Source organism: Solanum stenotomum, chromosome 6, assembly GCF_019186545.1.
Source record: "Solanum stenotomum isolate F172 chromosome 6, ASM1918654v1, whole genome shotgun sequence".
In the NCBI taxonomy this organism is placed as follows: domain Eukaryota; kingdom Viridiplantae; phylum Streptophyta; class Magnoliopsida; order Solanales; family Solanaceae; genus Solanum; species Solanum stenotomum.
In genome coordinates this window covers 41,260,383-41,279,347 of record NC_064287.1, presented here as the reverse complement: position 1 = coordinate 41,279,347, position 18,965 = coordinate 41,260,383, and the positions used below count along the sequence as shown (strand labels likewise).

General features: G+C 35.5%; 2 protein-coding genes across 4 annotated transcripts in view; both read left to right on the top strand.

Annotated features, from left to right (window-relative positions):
* The window catches only part of LOC125866761 (uncharacterized), a 174,795-nt gene extending 158,232 nt beyond the window's left edge, over positions 1-16,563 (top strand). The window contains exon 3 of the mRNA XM_049547111.1: positions 16,554-16,563. The gene's annotated coding sequence lies outside the window, so the exon portion shown is untranslated. The remainder of the gene's footprint in view (positions 1-16,553) is intronic.
* Positions 12,755-18,455, top strand: LOC125866729 (uncharacterized). Of its 3 annotated transcripts, none has more exons than XR_007446557.1 (3): positions 12,755-12,896; positions 13,928-16,071; positions 17,835-18,455. XR_007446557.1 is itself a non-coding variant. In XM_049547070.1 (2 exons), exon 2 carries the CDS (start codon positions 13,964-13,966, stop codon positions 15,908-15,910), a length of 1,947 nt encoding a protein of 648 aa, XP_049403027.1. In that variant the 5' UTR covers positions 12,755-12,896; positions 13,928-13,963; the 3' UTR covers positions 15,911-16,198. The 3 variants fall into 3 exon arrangements, 1 of the variants encoding a protein (XP_049403027.1); XR_007446558.1 differs by having other exon boundaries at positions 12,828-12,949; XM_049547070.1 differs by lacking the exon at positions 17,835-18,455 and having other exon boundaries at positions 13,928-16,198.
* Positions 18,456-18,965: the final 510 nt, after the last annotated feature.

Sequence of the window (18,965 nt, the reverse complement as noted above, 5' to 3'; positions counted from 1 at the left end):
GTTTGAAGTCCTATATGGTAGGAGGTGTAGATTTCCGATTGGGTAGTTTGAAGTAGGTGAGTTTGCTCTAATTGGTCTCGAACTAGTTTATGATGCTATTGAAAAAGTTTGACTCATTAGAGATTGTTTGAAGACGGCCCAAAGTTGGCAAAAGTCTTATGCCGATGTTAGAAGGAGGGATCTTGAATTTGAGGTTGGTGATTGGGTCTACTTGAAAATCTCACCTATGAAGGGTGTGATGAGATTTGGTAAGAAGGGGAAGCTTAGTCCCCGGTTTGTAGGCCCATACCAAATCTTGAAACGCATTAGAAAAGTTGCATATGAAATGGACTTGCCAAATGAGTTGGCCCCGGTTCACCCGGTGTTTCATGTTTCCATGCTCAAGATGTGTATTGGTGATCCGATATACATCCTTCCTTTAGAGGGTTTAGGAGTTGATGAAAACCTTTCTTATAAAGAGGTCCCGGTTGAGATCTTGGATCGGCAAGTGAAGAGGTTGATAAATAAGGAAGTAGCATCCGTTAAGGTTTTATGGAGGAATCACTTAGTTGAGGGTGCTACTTGGGAGGCCGAGACCGATATGAAGTCCCATTATCCTCATATTTTTCCTTCTACCCCCATTCAAACTTGAGGTAAATAATTCCTCTTGAGGCTTTAGTGTTTTAGGAGTCATGTGTGTGAGTGACTTTTCCATGATTTCCTTATATTGTACTTGTTCTTGTGAGAATTCATGTTAAAAGCATAAATTGAGTTTTCATGATTTATATGTTCCTCATGTTGAATTGCATTTTTGTATGATGATTGCATTTTTGACTTCATGAGGTAAATTGATGAACATGCTTAATGATGTGTTGATGAGATGACATATTGACACTACATTATTGTGTTGAGCTTGTATGAGTTGGAGAAGGTAGTTCCTCCCATGTTGATGAAAATTGATGAGTTTCATGCATATTGGATTAGTAGATGGAGTTCCTACTTTCTTGTATTGCATTGGCCATGTTGTAGAAGGAAGTTGAAGTTTCCTCATTTGAAATTGTGCATGATGTGATTAGGGCATTTTTAGTTTTTGCACATTTTTTATGTTTCATGCATGATTGGCTGCTAGTCTAGAGTTTCTAAATTAGTTTGGTGTTTTAGTCATCATTCGGGGACGAATGTTCCTAAGGAGGAGATAATGTAACATCCCAAAAATCTAATGACCTAAGCTAGAGCCTAACATGATGCCTAGTGTCCTAAAAAGGGTTAACGTCAAGATAAGAGTCGTAAAATAACTTCCCTAACCTAGTACTAAGGTGTTAGTCCCTAAATGTCAAGGCATGGCCCTACAAAGGACCACCCAAGGGTCCTTGAGGGGGACCAAGGGGCTGCCTAAAAGCTGTCAAACACCAGCTTGACCCACGAGAGGGCACCTACGAGTCGTGGGTTGACTCACTCCCCGTAGGTGGGGGTCGTGAGTCAACACTTGGTTTTCTCCTAGAAACCCAAAAATTTCCTAGCCTCAGTACCATTCCACAAGGGTGCAGTACGATCCGTGGATCAACTCATGCCCCGTGGAAGGGTCTCGTGAGTTGAGATTTAGTCTCCTCACCCTTACCTTAATCTTCCCCTCTCTGATCCAAACGACGACTGCATAGCACGAGGCGTAGCCCCACCTACGATCCGTAGGTGAAGGAGTCGTGAACGTGGTCTGCAATGCTATCAAAGATCTCGGCCAAGGGGTAATTAAATTAGGTAAGTTTTATTTTAATTATTAAAAGGTAAGGACGGTTTAAATTAGTTATTTAGACATATATAAGCATATATTAACTATTAAACTCTCTTTTTAACTCTCATAAATCACAAACTCAAAACTCAACCAACTTCCCTCCTAAAAATATCCTCTCTTTAAACTCCATTGAAGAACAAAGAAGAAGGTCAAGATTAGGGTTCAAGCTCCAAGATTTTCACTCCAATTTCATGGGAAAACATCAATTAAGGTATGGGAACCTTGATTCATGGAACATTTTTCTCCATGACGCCCTTCAACTCTTGATTTCGAAATTGGTAACTTATTCAAAAACTAGGGTTTTCATTCTAACCATGGGTTCTTCCTAAAAACGATTTTATTATGTTAATTGCATTATATTATGGATAATTTGATGTTTAATAGTAATTTTCATTGTAAAATTCCCCATGAACCCATGAACACCCCCATGACCCAATTTCATGAATTGTGATGGGTGTATTAATGCAAGATGATTATTATGAATTGTATCTATGTTAATATCGTTATTGAATCTTGTTTTATTCATGCCTATTGTAGTATCTTTAGGTGTAATTGTGAGACATGATTCATGACCTTGAAAGGGGTAAATTGCTAGGGTTTGTACATATTGATGAAAGTTGAGTATAACCTATTGATTCACCTAGAAAGTAAATCTCCTATGACTAATGTGTAAAGTATGGTATTGTTGAAAGTTTGTTCTTCCCTTACCCTTACACTTGATGATGCATGAATAGTCTAGGATGATGATGATGTTATTGTGTTGATTGAAAGTCTATTCTCATGAAAACACTATGAATGTAATGTGACAGTTCTACTCACATATTAATGATTGATTCTAAGGTTGAAAGTATATTCTTACCTTTAATGAATCTATGAGCTATTTTGATAAATTGTAGTGAATGAAGGTTAGAGCATTCCTTCACACATATAAATGCACTTCAAGACTAATTATATATAAATTGGGAAATAATGCTTAGTACCGAGTAGATATGGACAATGAGGTAAAGGCCCTTCCGTCAATGCAATAGGTCGGGTCATCTAAAGTAAACTCATGAGATGAAAGTTCATCCGCCAATGTAAGAGGTAGGGTTTCTAGAAGCTATCTCCCTATCCCATAACTATGTGCCAACATAGGACTTAGCTAGTGGATCCACCTAGAAGCTAACACGTTTAGTTCTACCTTAGGCAAGTAGGACACCTTCTTTCGGTGTGGGGTTACATGACACCAGATTCCATGTAGCTCACATGGTCTATGTCGGTTATGGCTATTCTTCCCTAAACGAAAGATAATGAATGAGACATAAACTATACTATTACTTCTTGGTGAGTTTACTTCGTAGGAGTGGGGGTATGGGACTTCACTTCCACATTGCACAAATGGACTTAGTAGGATGTTGTGGGATGGTTCCTTTATATTATGATGAGATACAAATATATACATGTGTGTTGAATGGTTAGTTGTTATGAATGACTTTCCTTATATTCAAAGTAATGTACATGAATATTTCCTTATTTGTGACTAATGATTATAATGAGTTCTAAAGATGACATGCATGACCAAGGTAGCTTCAAGGGGGTGCTTAGTAGGGTTGGTATTATGGGATGCCACTCATACATTGCACAAGTGTTCCTTAGGGGTTGCTAAGGTGCTGATATTACTATGTAATGAGTATAAAAGTGATTATGGCTTATTGTACATTGTAAATGTATGTTGGTTTCTAAACTTGACAAAGGCATACTTTTCAACTAAAATGTCCTTTTATCATATTTCAAGAATTTTATGCATGTTTCCATACTTAGTACATATTTGTGCTAACCTCTTCTCCTTCTACATTTTGATAAGTGTACATTCAGCTAGGTGACATACACTTTCCTTTGTTAAAGAAGACTTGGATTGCTTATCTCCAGGTTGTGGTGAGTCCTCACATTCGAGGACGGATTATCCATTTCTTAGTTTCTATTGTACTTCTCATGTTGAGACTTTTATTGATGTAAAGGGATAAGTCCCAACATTTGTATTCCTATGTTGAGACAAAGTCTAGATTCCTATGATTTTCCTTTATGAAAAATGAAGTTTGACTTCTATTATAAAAATTTTAATTTTTTCCGCATTATTTGTATGTCTTATGTAATGATGATGCTAGAGGCTTGTATGAGACCCCCTTGGGGTCAAATACGTCGTGTTACGTCTAGGGGGTACTCTTGGGTCGTGACAAACGTGGTATCAGAGCATAAGGTTTTGTGACCTTTTATTATTTCTGATTTGCTAATATGAATACAGGAGACAATAAGCTTAAGAAATTTAGCCTTAATGGTATTTTCTGTGGTAAGAAAATTACTTATATTCTTGTTGTCTCTTGTATTCAAATTAGCAAACCAGAAATAATAAAAGATGAAAAGACAAAAACAAAGAACAATTCGAGTCCACAGAATCCACTGTGTGTCCTTAAGAAATTTAATCCCCTCAAGTACCCGAGGTTTCAGATTAATTCCTCCCAAAATAAAACAGATTAACCATTAAAGAAGTAGTGGTACCTCAAACTTCAATAATTTCAACGAACTCAAAATGACAGCAATGAATCACACACACAGACACGATTGATCGATTTTGTTTTGTAAGAAATGTATGCAAAAAGAAGAAAAGAATTTGATGGAGAAAAATGAGAGAAAGTCTCTCTATTTATAGCCAACAAAGGGTACATGTTACAACTCTTTGGAAAGAAGACAGTCTTTCAAAAAGGTCACAACACTTTGGAAAAGGCACAACCTTTCAAACAGTCACAACCCTTTATAAAAGACACAACCTTTCATAAAAGTCACAACCTTTCGTCAAAGTCACAACCCTTCAGGAGAGTCACAACCCTTCATTTCATGTTCACACCTTTAAAACCCAACAATCTCCCACATGAATAGGTAATGGTTATTGTTAAAACATATGTATGAAAAACTGTGTGATTCATAAGTAAGGATTGATTGTATCTGGATAAGTGGGTTTCCCTTTGAACTTTCCGTAGTGAACATATATCGGATATACTCGGTCAATCGGTAGATTTGATATCTTTGAACCGTCGAGCTTTGGTGTATACCTAGACAACATAAGTCACACAATCAACCCTTGAACTGTTTTTGGTTCTCATTGTTTTGTTCGTTTCATCCATGAACACGTCTTGGTTTATAAGTAGATAGAGAACTGGCCTTACTGGATTCTCCTTGAAGCGGCTTACACTTCACACTTACATAGGTGATTTCTAAATGTGTTATCCGTAGATACATTATTTGATATACCTTGTATCAAACTTAGAAACCATTAAAAAGTCCTAATGCATTTATCCTTGTTACTGAACATTGTCTTATCATGAGAATGAACTATAAAAAAATATTTTGACAATGTTGAACCGTTATCAATGACTTTGTTTGATCTCCTTGAACTTAGATCTTGGGATCTCCAGTCTTCTAGATAGAGTTACCGTCACAATGACTTGTCATCGGCCATAGTCTCATTCCCTTTGATAATATATCAACTTCCTCTCTAGTTAGGCCTTTTGTAAGTGGATCCGACAATTATCCTTTGACTTTACATAGCCAATTATGATAATTCCACTAGAGAGTAGTTCTCTAACGATATTATGTCTACGTCATATTTGATGAGACTTTCCGTTATAGATCATGCTCCATGCCCTACCTATTGCAAATTAACTCTCACAGTGTATGCATACTGGAACTAAAGGTTTTGGCCAAAAATCTTTCAAGAAATTTTGGAGTCATTCACCTTCTTCACCAGCCTTATCTAGAATGATAAGCTCAGATTTCATAGAAAAGCGAGTGATACATTTTTGTTTGGAAGATTTCCAAGAGATTGCTCCTCCATGAAGAGTAAATACATATTCACTCGTGGATTTTACTTCATTTGACCTGGTGATTCAATTTGCATCACTATATTCTTCCAATACTGTTGAATATTAGTTATAATGCAAAACAATAGTTTTTAAGTATATTTTAAATACTTCAAAACTCTTTTCATTGTCATCCAATGAGTTTGATTGAGATTACTCGTGAACCGACTCAGTTTACTAATAGCATATGTTATATCTAATCGCGTACACTTCATGATATATATCATACTTCTTAATACTCTAGCATAATCCAATTGTGAGTCACTTTTTTCTTCATTCTTTTGAAGTACAAAAATCACATTTATTGGAGTCTTGACTATATTGAAATCCAAATACTTGAACTTGTCAAGTACCTTTTCAATCACATTAGTAACTTCAATGTCTTTCATATCGAAGTTACTTTCTAGCATTTATGTCAAAAATGTCTCCTGTGATATCAACATGTCATCAACATAAAAACAAACAATGACCTTGTGATTTGGAGTGTCTTTAATGTAAAAACAATTATCACACTCATTAATCTTGAATTCATTTGCCAACATAGTTTGGTCAAATTTTGCATGTCATTATTTGTGCGCATGTTAATAGTCCACAAAGTGACTTAACAAGTTTACAGACTTTCTTTTCTTTACCAGGAACCACAAAGTCCTCGGGTTGTTCCATGTAATTTCGTCCTTCAATTCTCCATTTTTTTATAAAAAAAATTCACATCCATTTTGACGAATTTGAAAGTCATATACTGAAACTAGCGCAATTAACATCTGAATTGATGTAATCCTAGTTAGTGGCTATTATGTGTCAAAATAATCAAGACTTTCTTATTGTCTAAAGCCTATGACAACAAGTCTTGCTTTGTATTTGTCAATAGTTTCATCAACTTTCTTTTCCTTTTTTTTTAGATCCACTTTAAACCCAAAGGTTTATTTCCAGGAGGAAGATCAACCAACTCTCAAGTATGGTTGCTCAAGATTGAATCTATCATACTATTGACAACCTCTTTCCAAAAAGAATGAGTCCATAGAGGGCATAACTTCTTCGAATGAGACTCATTTTCAAGAAGAAATGTTACAAAATCAAACTCGAAGGAAGTAATTTGTCCATTGATATTTACTACGACTCTGAATCTCTTTATTAAGTACATTCTCTTTTGGTTCGTTCCAAGGTCATTTAGACCCTTCACTTGACTATCCGACGGTTCGGACTTATGAACCATAAATTGACATGCTTTACTATTTTTAGCATATCCAATGAACATACAATCCACAGTCTTAGGTCCTATTTTGACCTGTTTGGAAATAGTTCCCTCAATTCCATTTCTCATATCAAATAGACTGTATTTAAAATAGTTAGATCACTATCTTTCGAGAGTTATTGCTTGTATGTACTTTTAAGGGACGGCAAGCAATTCTATATCACGATACAACAAAGCATGAACAAACAAAACTTTTTGTTGCTCCCTTCCTTAAACAAACAAAAGTTTTTATTTGTTACTCCCTTTACTAACAAATAAAACTTTTTGTTTCTCTCTTTCTGAACAGACAAACTCTTTGTTGTTCTCTTTNCCCCCCCCCCCCCCCCCCCCCCCCCCCCATAAATTTTGTGGTAAACCTGAACTTGTAAGTAGGACATTCAACATTTCCTTCAAAGTTCAGTCTTTTCTTTTTTCTGTCAACAATTTCATTAGATTGAGGTAAGTATGTGCAGTAATTTGATGGATGATTCAATTTTCGAAACATATTTCTGCAAAAGAAGATTCATATTCTCAACATCTACCACTTCTAATCATGAAATCTTGTTATCCAACTGATTTTCAACTTCAATTTTATATTGCCTATATGTTTCTATTGCGTCATCCTTATTATTCAGCAAATAGACATAACAATATCTAGTGCAATTGTCAATAAAATTTATGAAACAATTTTCCACCACGAGATGGTGTTGACTTCATATCACAAATGTCAGTGTAAATCAATTCTAAGGGATTAAAAATAATTTCAACAACACATACTTGACATTTTGATTTATTGCACTAGAAGTTAGGCAAAACTTCTAAGTTGATAAGTTTTTGCAAGGTTTTGTAATTGACATGTCCTAAGCAGTCATGTCACAAACAATTTGATTCAAGTAAGTAAGAACAATATAAATAATGAGTTTGAAAAGACCTTCTGTGAGGTAACTTTTTCCTACAAATATTTTGTTCTTTACTTTTTATAACTTTGTCAAATACAGGCATTGCTTTAGATTCAACACCTTGTCAGATGTCCTTTTCTGAAGGACCTTTCCATAACATTCAATTTGTTATAGAATTACCTATGACCATAGTCTCATTGGTCCAATAAGGGCAATATGACCCAAATGTTTGTTTTACAACACAAACATAATATATCACTTTTCACCAATGTTCATGTCTTTACAAATAAATTTATTTTAATAGACATATCTTTTCATGAAAAATCACAATATTTTAAGTAACACTTTTTCATCAAAGAATACAATTCTTTTGAATGAGTAATATAATTTTGTGGTTTTATACTAGTCATATCATAAACTAGTAAAGAGAGACTCAACGACCATAATATCAAATATACTCTAAGAATTTTATGGGTCTAACATAATAAAAGAATGTCATTAAATTTCATATCTTGTACTTTTAAATTTAAATTAGATAGAAAGTCTAATTTTATCTTTATCACAAGTAAAGAACCTCCCACATTTTAAATATGTTCTCAAAAATATTTTTCAAGTATTTGAAATTATTTTCCACATATTTTTTTCCATGCTTTCAAATTGTATACCATCAAAAGACACATTGACAACATGAAGCCTTCTTTTGGAGATTTAATCTATAGAAACACTTATTGCAGACACAAAAATCACTAATTTTATGTTATTAGTGTTTTTTTCTCTTTCTGTCACAACTAGACAGACCACTTAGTATTTAGAATACTAACAATAAAGATTCAATCTTTATACAAATTATTTCTAGTTTAATGATGAAGGTTTTATATTCTTCTAATTGTTAACCGAATGAACCTTGAATTCTGATGAAGGTTTTATATTCTTCTAATCGTTAACTGAATGAACCTTGAATTCTGATGAAGTTTTTATATTCTTTGAATCAGTTTCACATTCAAACAGAGTAGTAAACCAAAAAAGGTTTTAATCTCCAGAAACCTCAAATACAATATTGTTTCTAGCTAACGATGAAAATTTTATCTTTTTCAAATCATTTAGCCTTAATATTCCTAACAAAGATTTTGTACTCTTCAAGTCAGAATATTCATTCAAACAGAATATTTAATAGATTAGCGAAGTTTCTATATTCTTCAAACCAATGCACAATATGATCTGTTCGTGAAGTTCATATATTCTTCAAACCAAAGGAGTAAAAAAATCAGAAGATTTTAGTCTCCAAAAGTCAAACACAATCAAATTTTACATGGAGTAGAAAACTACAAAAGTTTTTTTTTCCTCCTCTAAACAGAATACATATTAATAATAAAGACATATTCTGAAAACATCACATAATGACCATCTATCCTAACATTTATGAAATAAATCTCATAACTTATAAATGATAGAAAAAGAAAATAATAATCAAGGGAATAAAGATAGAACCTGATTTTTGCTCTCATTGAATCATATTCTATATGTCAGCAATGATTTCATGCAAGTCACTTCTCTTGCTATTTTTTTTTTCTTTTCTCAGTTTCCATCATACTCCTATTTTCCTCAAGAAGACATTTAATTTCAACAAGAAACTAAACTCATGTTCAAATATTATTAGGAGGCAACATATGTTCATTTGCTTCTTCTCATAATTATATAAAATCAAGAATGTATGAAAAATAATTAAAGTGTTCATCTTAGCCTTTATGCACAAAATAACTTTTCTCATTGAAAAGAAAACTAAAGGGGTGCAATGCGTGAATGCACTTGGAAAGAAAATAAAAATAATCTTACCTATCCAAGAAAAACATACTACAGAAAATATACTCGAACATATTAAAGTAGTACTAGTTAATCTCAAATCTCTTTTATCATATGATAAAATAATTCTCTTTTTTCTTCTTCTTTTTTTCCTAATAAAAAGAACACAAATAATAGAAGTAATTTTCTTACCACAGAAAATACCACTAAGGCTAAATTTCTTAAGCTTGTTGTCTCTTGTATTCAGATTAGCAAACTAGAAATAATAAAAGATGAAAAGAAAAAAATTAAGAACTATCCGAGTCCACAGAACCCATTGTGTGTCCTTAAGAAATTTAATCCCCTCAAGTACCCGAGGTTGCGGATTAATTCCTCTTAAGATAAAACGAATTAACCATTAAAGAAGTAGTGGTACCTCAAACTTCAATAATTTCAACGAACTCAAAATGACAGCAACGAATCACACACATAGACACAATCGATCGATTTTGTTTTGTAAGAAATGTACTAAAAAAGAAGGGAAGCAGAAAAATAAGAGAAAGCCTCTCTATTTATTGCCAACAAAGGGTAAATGTCACAACTCTTTGGAAAGAAGACAACATTTCAGAAAGGTCACAACACTTTGGAAAAGGTACAATCTTTCAAACGGTCACAACCCTTTAGAAAAGACACAACCTTTCATAAAGGTCACAACCCTTCAGGAAAGTCACAACCCTTCATTTCTTGTTCACACCTTTAAAACCCAACAATTTAAAGCTATCACAATTACAATTATTTGAGAATTGTGGAAAATGAGAAATAGCCAAAGACTTAAAGAAAAAGTAGAGTTATTCATGAAATCAACAACACATTGTACGACTTGGCGAAAGTTACATATGCATTGATGCAAAATATTTACTTATGGCCGGACATGTGAAGTACTTTGAAGATTGTAGTCCTAAATTGATGACTAATGACTAAGCTGATGTTCTGGGAGAAATATTCGATGAATTGATTCAAATATAATATTGATGGAACTTCTAAAAGTAGTTAGGAAAATCTAATTTTTGCAAAAGGTATAAGACTGGAGGACACCACCAATGTGCTAACTAAAGCAAAACCTATTCTTAAAGGAATAACACATTGTGTACAGAAAAAATTATTTCCTTTGATTGTGGAAACAAACTCATTATTAATGAAGAAGGTGATTGAGAAGGAATGAGAGCCTCCTTAGACTACTGTGGCATATGCAGAGCAAATTTTGATATGAAAAGACACTCATAATGTAATCATAAACATGACATGTTTAGATAAAAGACTATATATTGATCAATATTTTTTTTACTAACATGATTTTTTATTTTGAAGGTTAACTCCTTCTATGAATTGCATGTACGAAGGGGAATCATAAACCTTGACAAATCAAAGACCCCCAATCTTAGTATCAGAACAATTCAAAGAAGAGAGTCAAGTCGAAGGACAATATCTGGATGAGTACATTAACTTCTATATATCAATAGAGTTCCTTTGTATGGTATTAGTTTTGCTCATCCTATTGAAACTCTTTTTATATATAAAAGTTTGCAATTGTCTAGACATAAGAAACATATCACCAGTAATATTTGGTTATGAGACAGAGAAATTCATATAGACCAAATAGAATATCTAGTTAAAGACTACAAATCATATCTTATTGTCACCTATTGATGAGAGAGTAGAAGTAAATGTTTAGAAATGTCAAACTTTGAATAATCCTCGAGATAGATTTGAATTGGTGTCAAAATTATAGTACTCGGTGAGGGTCTAGGAATGCTTCTACACTATAGTAGCCTAAAGAAGAAAGAGGACTAACACATTAACAATATTATCTTTTATAAATTACCAAGACAATCGACCGTGTGATAGTGGTCAATCAAGAAGTCATTAAGCTATGATATACAAAACAAGCAAATACATATAAATTTCACAACAATCAAGTTGAAGACTAGATTCAATGATTTACGAGCTATAAAAGAGTACTTAACTTTTGAGCTCATTGTTCGCAATTCAGATCAACAAATCAAACCATCTTGTCCTTGAGCTCTTCCTATAGATTGTATTCCTTTCTAGCTGAGAATGAAGACATGGGTCCATTGCTTTTTTAACTCGATCGAGGAGCTCCGGTGAGCTTTCATGTCCGCTTTTCCTTTTTTGACAACACATTAATTTCAATTTTCCACCTGACATATTCAAGACCACAAGATAAAAAATGTATTTTAATACATTTGATATAATTTTAATTTAAGACTACAAAATTAAAAAAAGGTGTTATTTATTTTTTTACGAAAGGAGTTTTTATGTTTTTCTTTTGTATTGTGGATTTTATTTTATTAATTAAAGGAGCCACCAGCCCACCCTAGGGGGAAGAGAGAAGGCCCAAAATAGTCCCTCATCTTTGGGTTAAGACCCAAAGTAATTCTTGAGTTTTCATATAGAGCACTAATAGTCCCTCATATTTGCAATATTGGTGCACTTTTGGTCCTTCCCTAAACTTTTGCCTATTTTTTAACATTAATTTTGTTCATAATTTTATGTAAGGAATGTCCCATCGTCTTTTTATATATTTAGTAGAAATAATAACTCTATCTGAGAGAAGGTGAGAAAAAGAACACATTGTTCTGTTCGGTATAAATATTACTGCAGATAAACTAAGAACATTTTAACATATGACATTGCAAGAAAAGAAAAATTTGTACTATTGTACATGAAATCGTCGTGATAAACCTCTCGACTTTACCTGCAATACGATTTCTACTAAACCAAATAAGGTGTTTTTTTTCTCACAATCTCTCACATGGAGTTATTATTTCTACTAAATATATAAAATGACGATTAAACATTCCATACATAAATTATGAATAAAATCAATGTTAAAAATTAGGCAAAATTTTGAAGGAAGACCAAAAGTGCACCAATATTGCAAACATGAGAGACTATTAATGCTGCAAAAACTCAAAGATGACTTTGAGTCTTAACCCAAAGATGATGGACTATTTTGAGCCTTTTCTCGGAAAAAAAAGTGGATAGATTTTTAACTAATAAGACAATAAATTAATTTCGTTTAACCATGTCATTAAATCAAAGTAATTATATTTCTCATCCAAAGCCGATATAATTTTTTCTTACTAAAATCGTAATAGCCAATTTTCCACTCCAAAGATTGGCCAGTCATTGACGAAGACTACCAAATCAAACCATTGAAGAACGAAACGCAGAACTGTATTAAGAGAGAGAGAGATTGGGGCAAAGTTGAAGATTAACCTCTACAGCTGAGAGGAGGAGCTCAAGTAAGAAAAGGACTCTTCTTGTTTCATTTTCAGTTTTCCCCAAAAAAAAATCGGTAATAATCTTTTGGTCTCTGCGTTTTGCACAATTTTCCTTTCGATTCGGAAACTCAGCTTTTCAATTTTTCAATAGCATTCGTCAATGGTAAATTGCAATCCTTGCCCGTATTGTTGTTGTAATTTGTTGACTGATACATACAATCGGATACCCTTGCCTATAAACATGTTGTTCGAGATTTTCTGCATATTTATTTGAAATTGTGATATGGGTATTGAACAAGATTGTATTTTGTGATCTGGGTATTGAACATAATTTCATTTCATTGGTATTTCCTTTACATGATGTATAAAATTTCCCGTTTTCTTGCGACTTTTTGGATGTATGTAGGTGGGTATCCATTTTACTGCTGAGATATAATTTAATTTTTACTCTGATGTGCGTGTTTGTAAAGATCTATGTGCTGTTGTTACTTGTATAACGTCAGATCTCAAGATGCCTTGCTTGAAAATGCTTAAACTTTGATTTCTCTCCTTTTTGTTTGTTGAAAGTGGAAATCTATTTGTAGTTATTCTATGCTAAGTTAATCGCCAATCAGAAATTGTGTTCTAGTTTTTTTTTCTGTTTTGCTGTAGATTAAAGTTAAAGTTTATGGTCTTTTGTTTTCACATATTTGTTCAATACATTAAGATCTTATTCTTCTCTAAGCTAAAACAGTCATCTTTGATAAAAGAGAGTTGGTCAAGTGGGATCCCTTCATCCTTCAACCAAAAGATTGGGAGTTTGAATGACCAAGGTGGGAAGTTGAAAAAAGCCACTGTTGGCCCCTGGGGAGTAGGAATTTGGGGGTTTGGTGTGGGGGTTTATCAATTTTTAAAAAAACAATATAATACAGACTGTTTCTCATCCTCTTTAACATTAATGACCATATGTATTAAGACTTGTGTATTTTGCTGCAGTTGGAAATTCAAGTTTCTTGTTTCTTAATATGTAAAACAATGAACTTAACTATCATCTTCATGCCTTTAAAAATCAGGTGGAGTTTCCTAATTTATAGTCTCAGTTACCTTCGATGGATCCAACAGCAGATGAGCAGTTGGACTATGGTGATGAGGAATATGGAGGAAGCCACAAGATGCAGTACCATGGAAGTGGGACAATTCCTGCTCTAGCAGAGGATGAAATGATGGGTGAAGATGATGAATATGATGATCTTTACAATGATGTTAACATTGGGGAAGGTTTCCTACAGCTGCAGCGGTCAGAGGTTCCAGTTCCTTCTGTTGATGCGGGAAATGGGAATTTTCAAGCCCAGAAAGATAGTTTTCCTGCCTCAAGGGCTGGTGGTTTAGGATCAGAGGAGGCGAAAATCCCTGGTATTGCAACAGAAGGGAAGTATGCTGGCGCTGAAGTCCAATTTCCCCAGCAAAAGGGTGGGCCTGTAGTTGAAAGGGAAACTGAACGACCTGCTGATGCTGCACAAAAAGCAAGGCCTTCAGCAATTACAATGACTCTCAATTCTCAAGCGGGGAACTCTGGTTACCAAGGATCCATGCCAATGCCCCAGAAAATTGGTGCTGATCCTATGGCTATGCCAGAAAAAAATGCCAGTGAAGCTACACCATTGATGAATTCTGTTGTGGCTGGACCAAGAGTTGTTCCGCACATGCCAACTAATCAATTGAACTCAAGTGGGAATGTTAACATGAATAATCCAGTTATTAGTGAGACTCCTTTTAGGCCATCTCTGGAGAATGGCAACACCATGCTCTTTGTTGGAGAATTGCACTGGTGGACTACTGATGCTGAGCTTGAGAGTGTGCTAACTCAATATGGGAATGTAAAGGAGATCAAGTTCTTTGATGAGAGAGCTAGTGGCAAGTCTAAAGGCTATTGTCAAGTTGAGTTTTTTGACCCAGCTTCTGCAGCTGCTTGCAAAGAAGGAATGAATGGTTATAATTTCAATGGGCGAGCCTGTGTTGTCGCATTTGCAACTCCACAAACTATAAAACAGATGGGTTCCTCATATGCGAACAAAACTCAAAACCAGGTGCAGTCTCAACCACAGGGGCGGAGACCCATGAATGAGGGAGTTGGTAGAGGTGGGCCAAATTACACCCCTGGAGATGCTGGGAGGAATTTCGGAAGAGGTAGTTGGGGGCGTGGAGGGCCAGGTATGCCTAACAGAGGACCTGGGGGTGGACCAGTGAGGGGAAGAGGAGCCATGGGATCGAAGAATATGATGGTGAATCCTGGAGCTGGCAATGGTGCTGGTGGAGCTTTTGGGCAAGGACTTGCAGGTCCAGCATTTGGTGGTCCTCCTGCAGGTCTAATGCATCCCCAGGGCATGATGGGTCCTGGTTTTGATCCCAGTTTTATGGGTCGAGGAGCTGGTTATGGAGGATTTTCAGGTCCTGCATTTCCCGGGATGATGCCTCCATTTCCAGCTGTTAATCCTATGGGTCTTCCTGGAGTGGCTCCTCATGTCAACCCTGCATTCTTTGGTCGAGGAATGGCTGCAAATGGAATGGGAATGATGAGTGCTGCTGGGATGGATGGGCCTCATCCAGGAATGTGGACTGACACAAGCGGGGGAGGATGGGGAGGAGAAGAACATGGCAGGAGAACTAGAGAGTCCAGTTATGGGGGTGAAGATAATGCATCAGAGTATGGCTATGGAGAGGTTAGCCATGATAAAGGAGCCAGGTCAAGTGCTGTGTCCAGGGAAAAGGAACGGGGTTCTGAGCGTGACTGGTCAGGCAACTCTGACAGGCGGCATCGTGATGAAAGAGAACATGACAGAGATAGGCATGATAAAGAGCACAGATACAGGGAAGAAAGGGATGGTTACCGGGACTATCGTCAAAAGGAGCGTGAATCAGAGTATGAGGAAGACTATGACCGTGGACAGTCTTCTTCAAGATCCCGTAGCAAATCCCGAGCAGCTCAGGAGGAGGATCATAGGTCTAGATCAAGAGACACAAATTATGGGAAACGTAGACGCGCACCTTCTGAATGATCTCATCTATGCTGCCGTGCATCTATTTTCCAAGTCTTTTATAGGACTACAGGCGCAATTATTAACCTTTGGTGATGTCCTTCCTTCAGCTACTTGTATGCAGTGGCGTTCTTCCTGTTTTGTGTTGGTGCTGATATTCTGTGGTTTCAGGACTTAAAGAAGTAAGTCAAGTATTACTACGGTTCCAGGAAGTAGATATAGATCCTTCTATTCTACTCCCTATAAACGTCATTTGATGCAGAACTTCTATTTGTGCTAAGATTATGAGTAACTTTATTGAAAAACTCAATGGGTTTGCTTAACGAGTTGAGCTTTCTAATTTTGTTAATTTGTAGGTTTTATGACTATTATCGTAAATTAGCTCTTGGAGCTGCTAGAACTTGTTGTGTATTATCTTAGAGTTGTGCGCCCTTTTGTGTATGATTGTTTGCTGACCAAGTTCTTTCAGTTGGTTATATTAGTTTAATCTGAAAGCTAAGAAATAGGCTTAATGTATCTTGATGCTTGGCTTTTTCAATTCGCTGCTCATGTGATATTAAAATGTGTATGTTTTTTCTTCTTTTGTTTGCCTGTTTGGGTGCTCACATATTGGCCGCGGGGCAGGGGGGGGAGGGGGGTTGTCTTATCTTGGCTATTCCTTTCTAGGCTGCCAGACCTTGTTATCTAGGTATGCTTGGAGGTACTGTTGCCTTTTTTTATTCAAACTTGGTCCTTATTTGATTATCTCTCCAGGGAAGAAACTGAATTTTCACGATAGTATTTTTGAAAGCCATGAAATTAATGATTTCAAGTGGTGTTCCTATAAATTGGCTGTGCCATGGCTGTTGGGTGGTAAAGTGATGCTTATATGCACGGATCATCCACTATGGGTGTACATTAACACATCTTATTTGCGAAGCTGAGGATTTTTTTTGTTGTGAATTAGTTAGGTAGTCATAATTCTTGTGGCGGTAATTTGTATGTGGTCTTGGAGAAATTTTTGAGCAACTTTAAGTTTATGTGACACTGCATGGCTCATAGGGTAGCTGCTGCTTTCATAATGCCTCTAGGTGATCAACAAATATATTGTGAGCTTCACTCACTTAAATTTCTGCTGCACTGTTGTACTCTGATTATTTATGGCAGAGTCATGGGTTAGCTGACAATTTGTTACATTTTGGTATTTTCCTTTTTCTCTTTTTTTTTGGTGTGTGAATAAACGAAAGATCCTCCGTGAATTAGGTTTTTGTGGTTTCTTTCTCTTTGTTGAAGTAAAGATTGTTTTAAAAGCTGTATCGTTTAGAGGGCTTTTGACATTTGTTTTATGGACCAAGCAAACTTCTCATGTGACACCACCACCAACTCCTCCTCCCGATCCTCCAAAAGAGGATAGGGGTACTTACTTATAGATCCTTCATGTTTTCAATGCTGGCCTTCATATGAGTTCAGGCAAAGAATTTAAAGTTGCATTTCTCTGCTCCTGATAGATATAGCTGAAAAATTCAGCCCATCTGCATGGTTGTACAACTAAAAGATTTTGTATATATGGTTTGATTATTTGTGCTACATTGATATTGTTTCATCTCATTCTTGAATGGCATTAGTACAGGCAGAAATGCAGAGACAGACATTGGATGCCAGTTCTATTTTTGAACTATGTTAAATCTAGTAGATTATTTTCTTGATGTGCATTTGTTTGTACAATTCCAATTGTGCGTTGCTCTGATTTGAAGTGTTGTTCGGGAGGGTTTGACCATTTAACCTTCTTCCTGAGACAGTTAAAGATCAGTTTGCATTATTCCTTCTTTCTTTTTGGTTTCTATGTCAATTTTAATGCATCTCTTAACTGTTATTGGCATCTATAACTGACGCAATCATTTGAATTTGGGTTCTATCATTTTTCATGAGTATTAACATGAGAATTTTCTCTAATTATCGTATTCAGGGAGCCGCGAGGCAACTCTCTGTTTTTCGTGACTAAATCAGCATAATTTGGTTATCTGGAGGAAGATGAGTTAAATTGGACAATTGTTTGAAAATGCTAGTCTCTGCCTAGTGCCCTAGTGCGCCTGCGATGTTTGTCTGTAATTTTGTTTTCTTTAGCATATAACATCGTGGGCATCCAATTTAGATAGGGATGCATCAGCAGGCCCACCAGTCTTTTAAAGCTCTACTGTGAGCTATGTATTGTAGATATGTAGTAGGTTCCATCATGTGTAATGTTTCATACACGTATTTTTTGCTCTTTTTTGAGCTTTGTAAAGATCTTGTACCAAGTCTGCTGAGCACTTTGTCCTGTAGATTTCAGTATGGTGGGTTTGTACATAGTAATGCTAGTCTAGGTTAGTTGTGGTCGGTTAGAAGCTTTTGTATGGTGCTGTAATCCAAAATATAGGTGATTGCTGTAACATCTGGAGGAGTTGGCTTATTATTCATCGCAGATACAGATTGCATCTGTGGGAACCTCCCTGTAGGCCTGTAAAAACATTTTTGTTGTTAGATCATACACCAAGTGTAAATTTCTGTTGTAATATCTGATAATTTGATCGGCTCTGCTTTTTTGTAACTCATTATGTAACCTTGTGCCGCATTGGCTGTATATAATGTTAACATAATTTGATTTAGGAGTAACAAGATGTGGGTTTGGATGTATCAAAGGGCCCAGGGACAGGCACCAGGTTCTTGCTGCCTTTAACCCATTGTATCTTAATTTTCTCTTCCATTTTTGGTTTTAGCTTCAGTTCAGTACATGTTAGCCACTGAGACATCTGTTAATTACTAATTAGCCTGGAATTTGATGTTTCACCAATTAGTTCAAGTCTCTAGAACTGATCAGAGAAACATTGAATGCATAAGATATCTCTCTTGCATTCATCTTTTTCTAGTATCTTTGCGATAAAATTCTCCTTCAATATAAGTTGCATCAGTTGCTCTGAGACAGTGCTCTATTCTTGACTTATTTGCAGTTCTTTCGGTTTGGCTACCATGTAATGTACGTCTCTTGGTGTCTTTTCTTTAGGTTTTTTGTATTTCCTAATAGTGTTTGTTCTCTTCACCATTTGAACTGTGATATTTG

Bases quoted from the DNA above. Each gene is read 5' to 3' on its own strand.
- LOC125866729 (XM_049547070.1), top strand. From the start codon at position 13,964: ATGGATCCAACAGCAGATGAGCAGTTGGACTATGGTGATGAGGAATAT.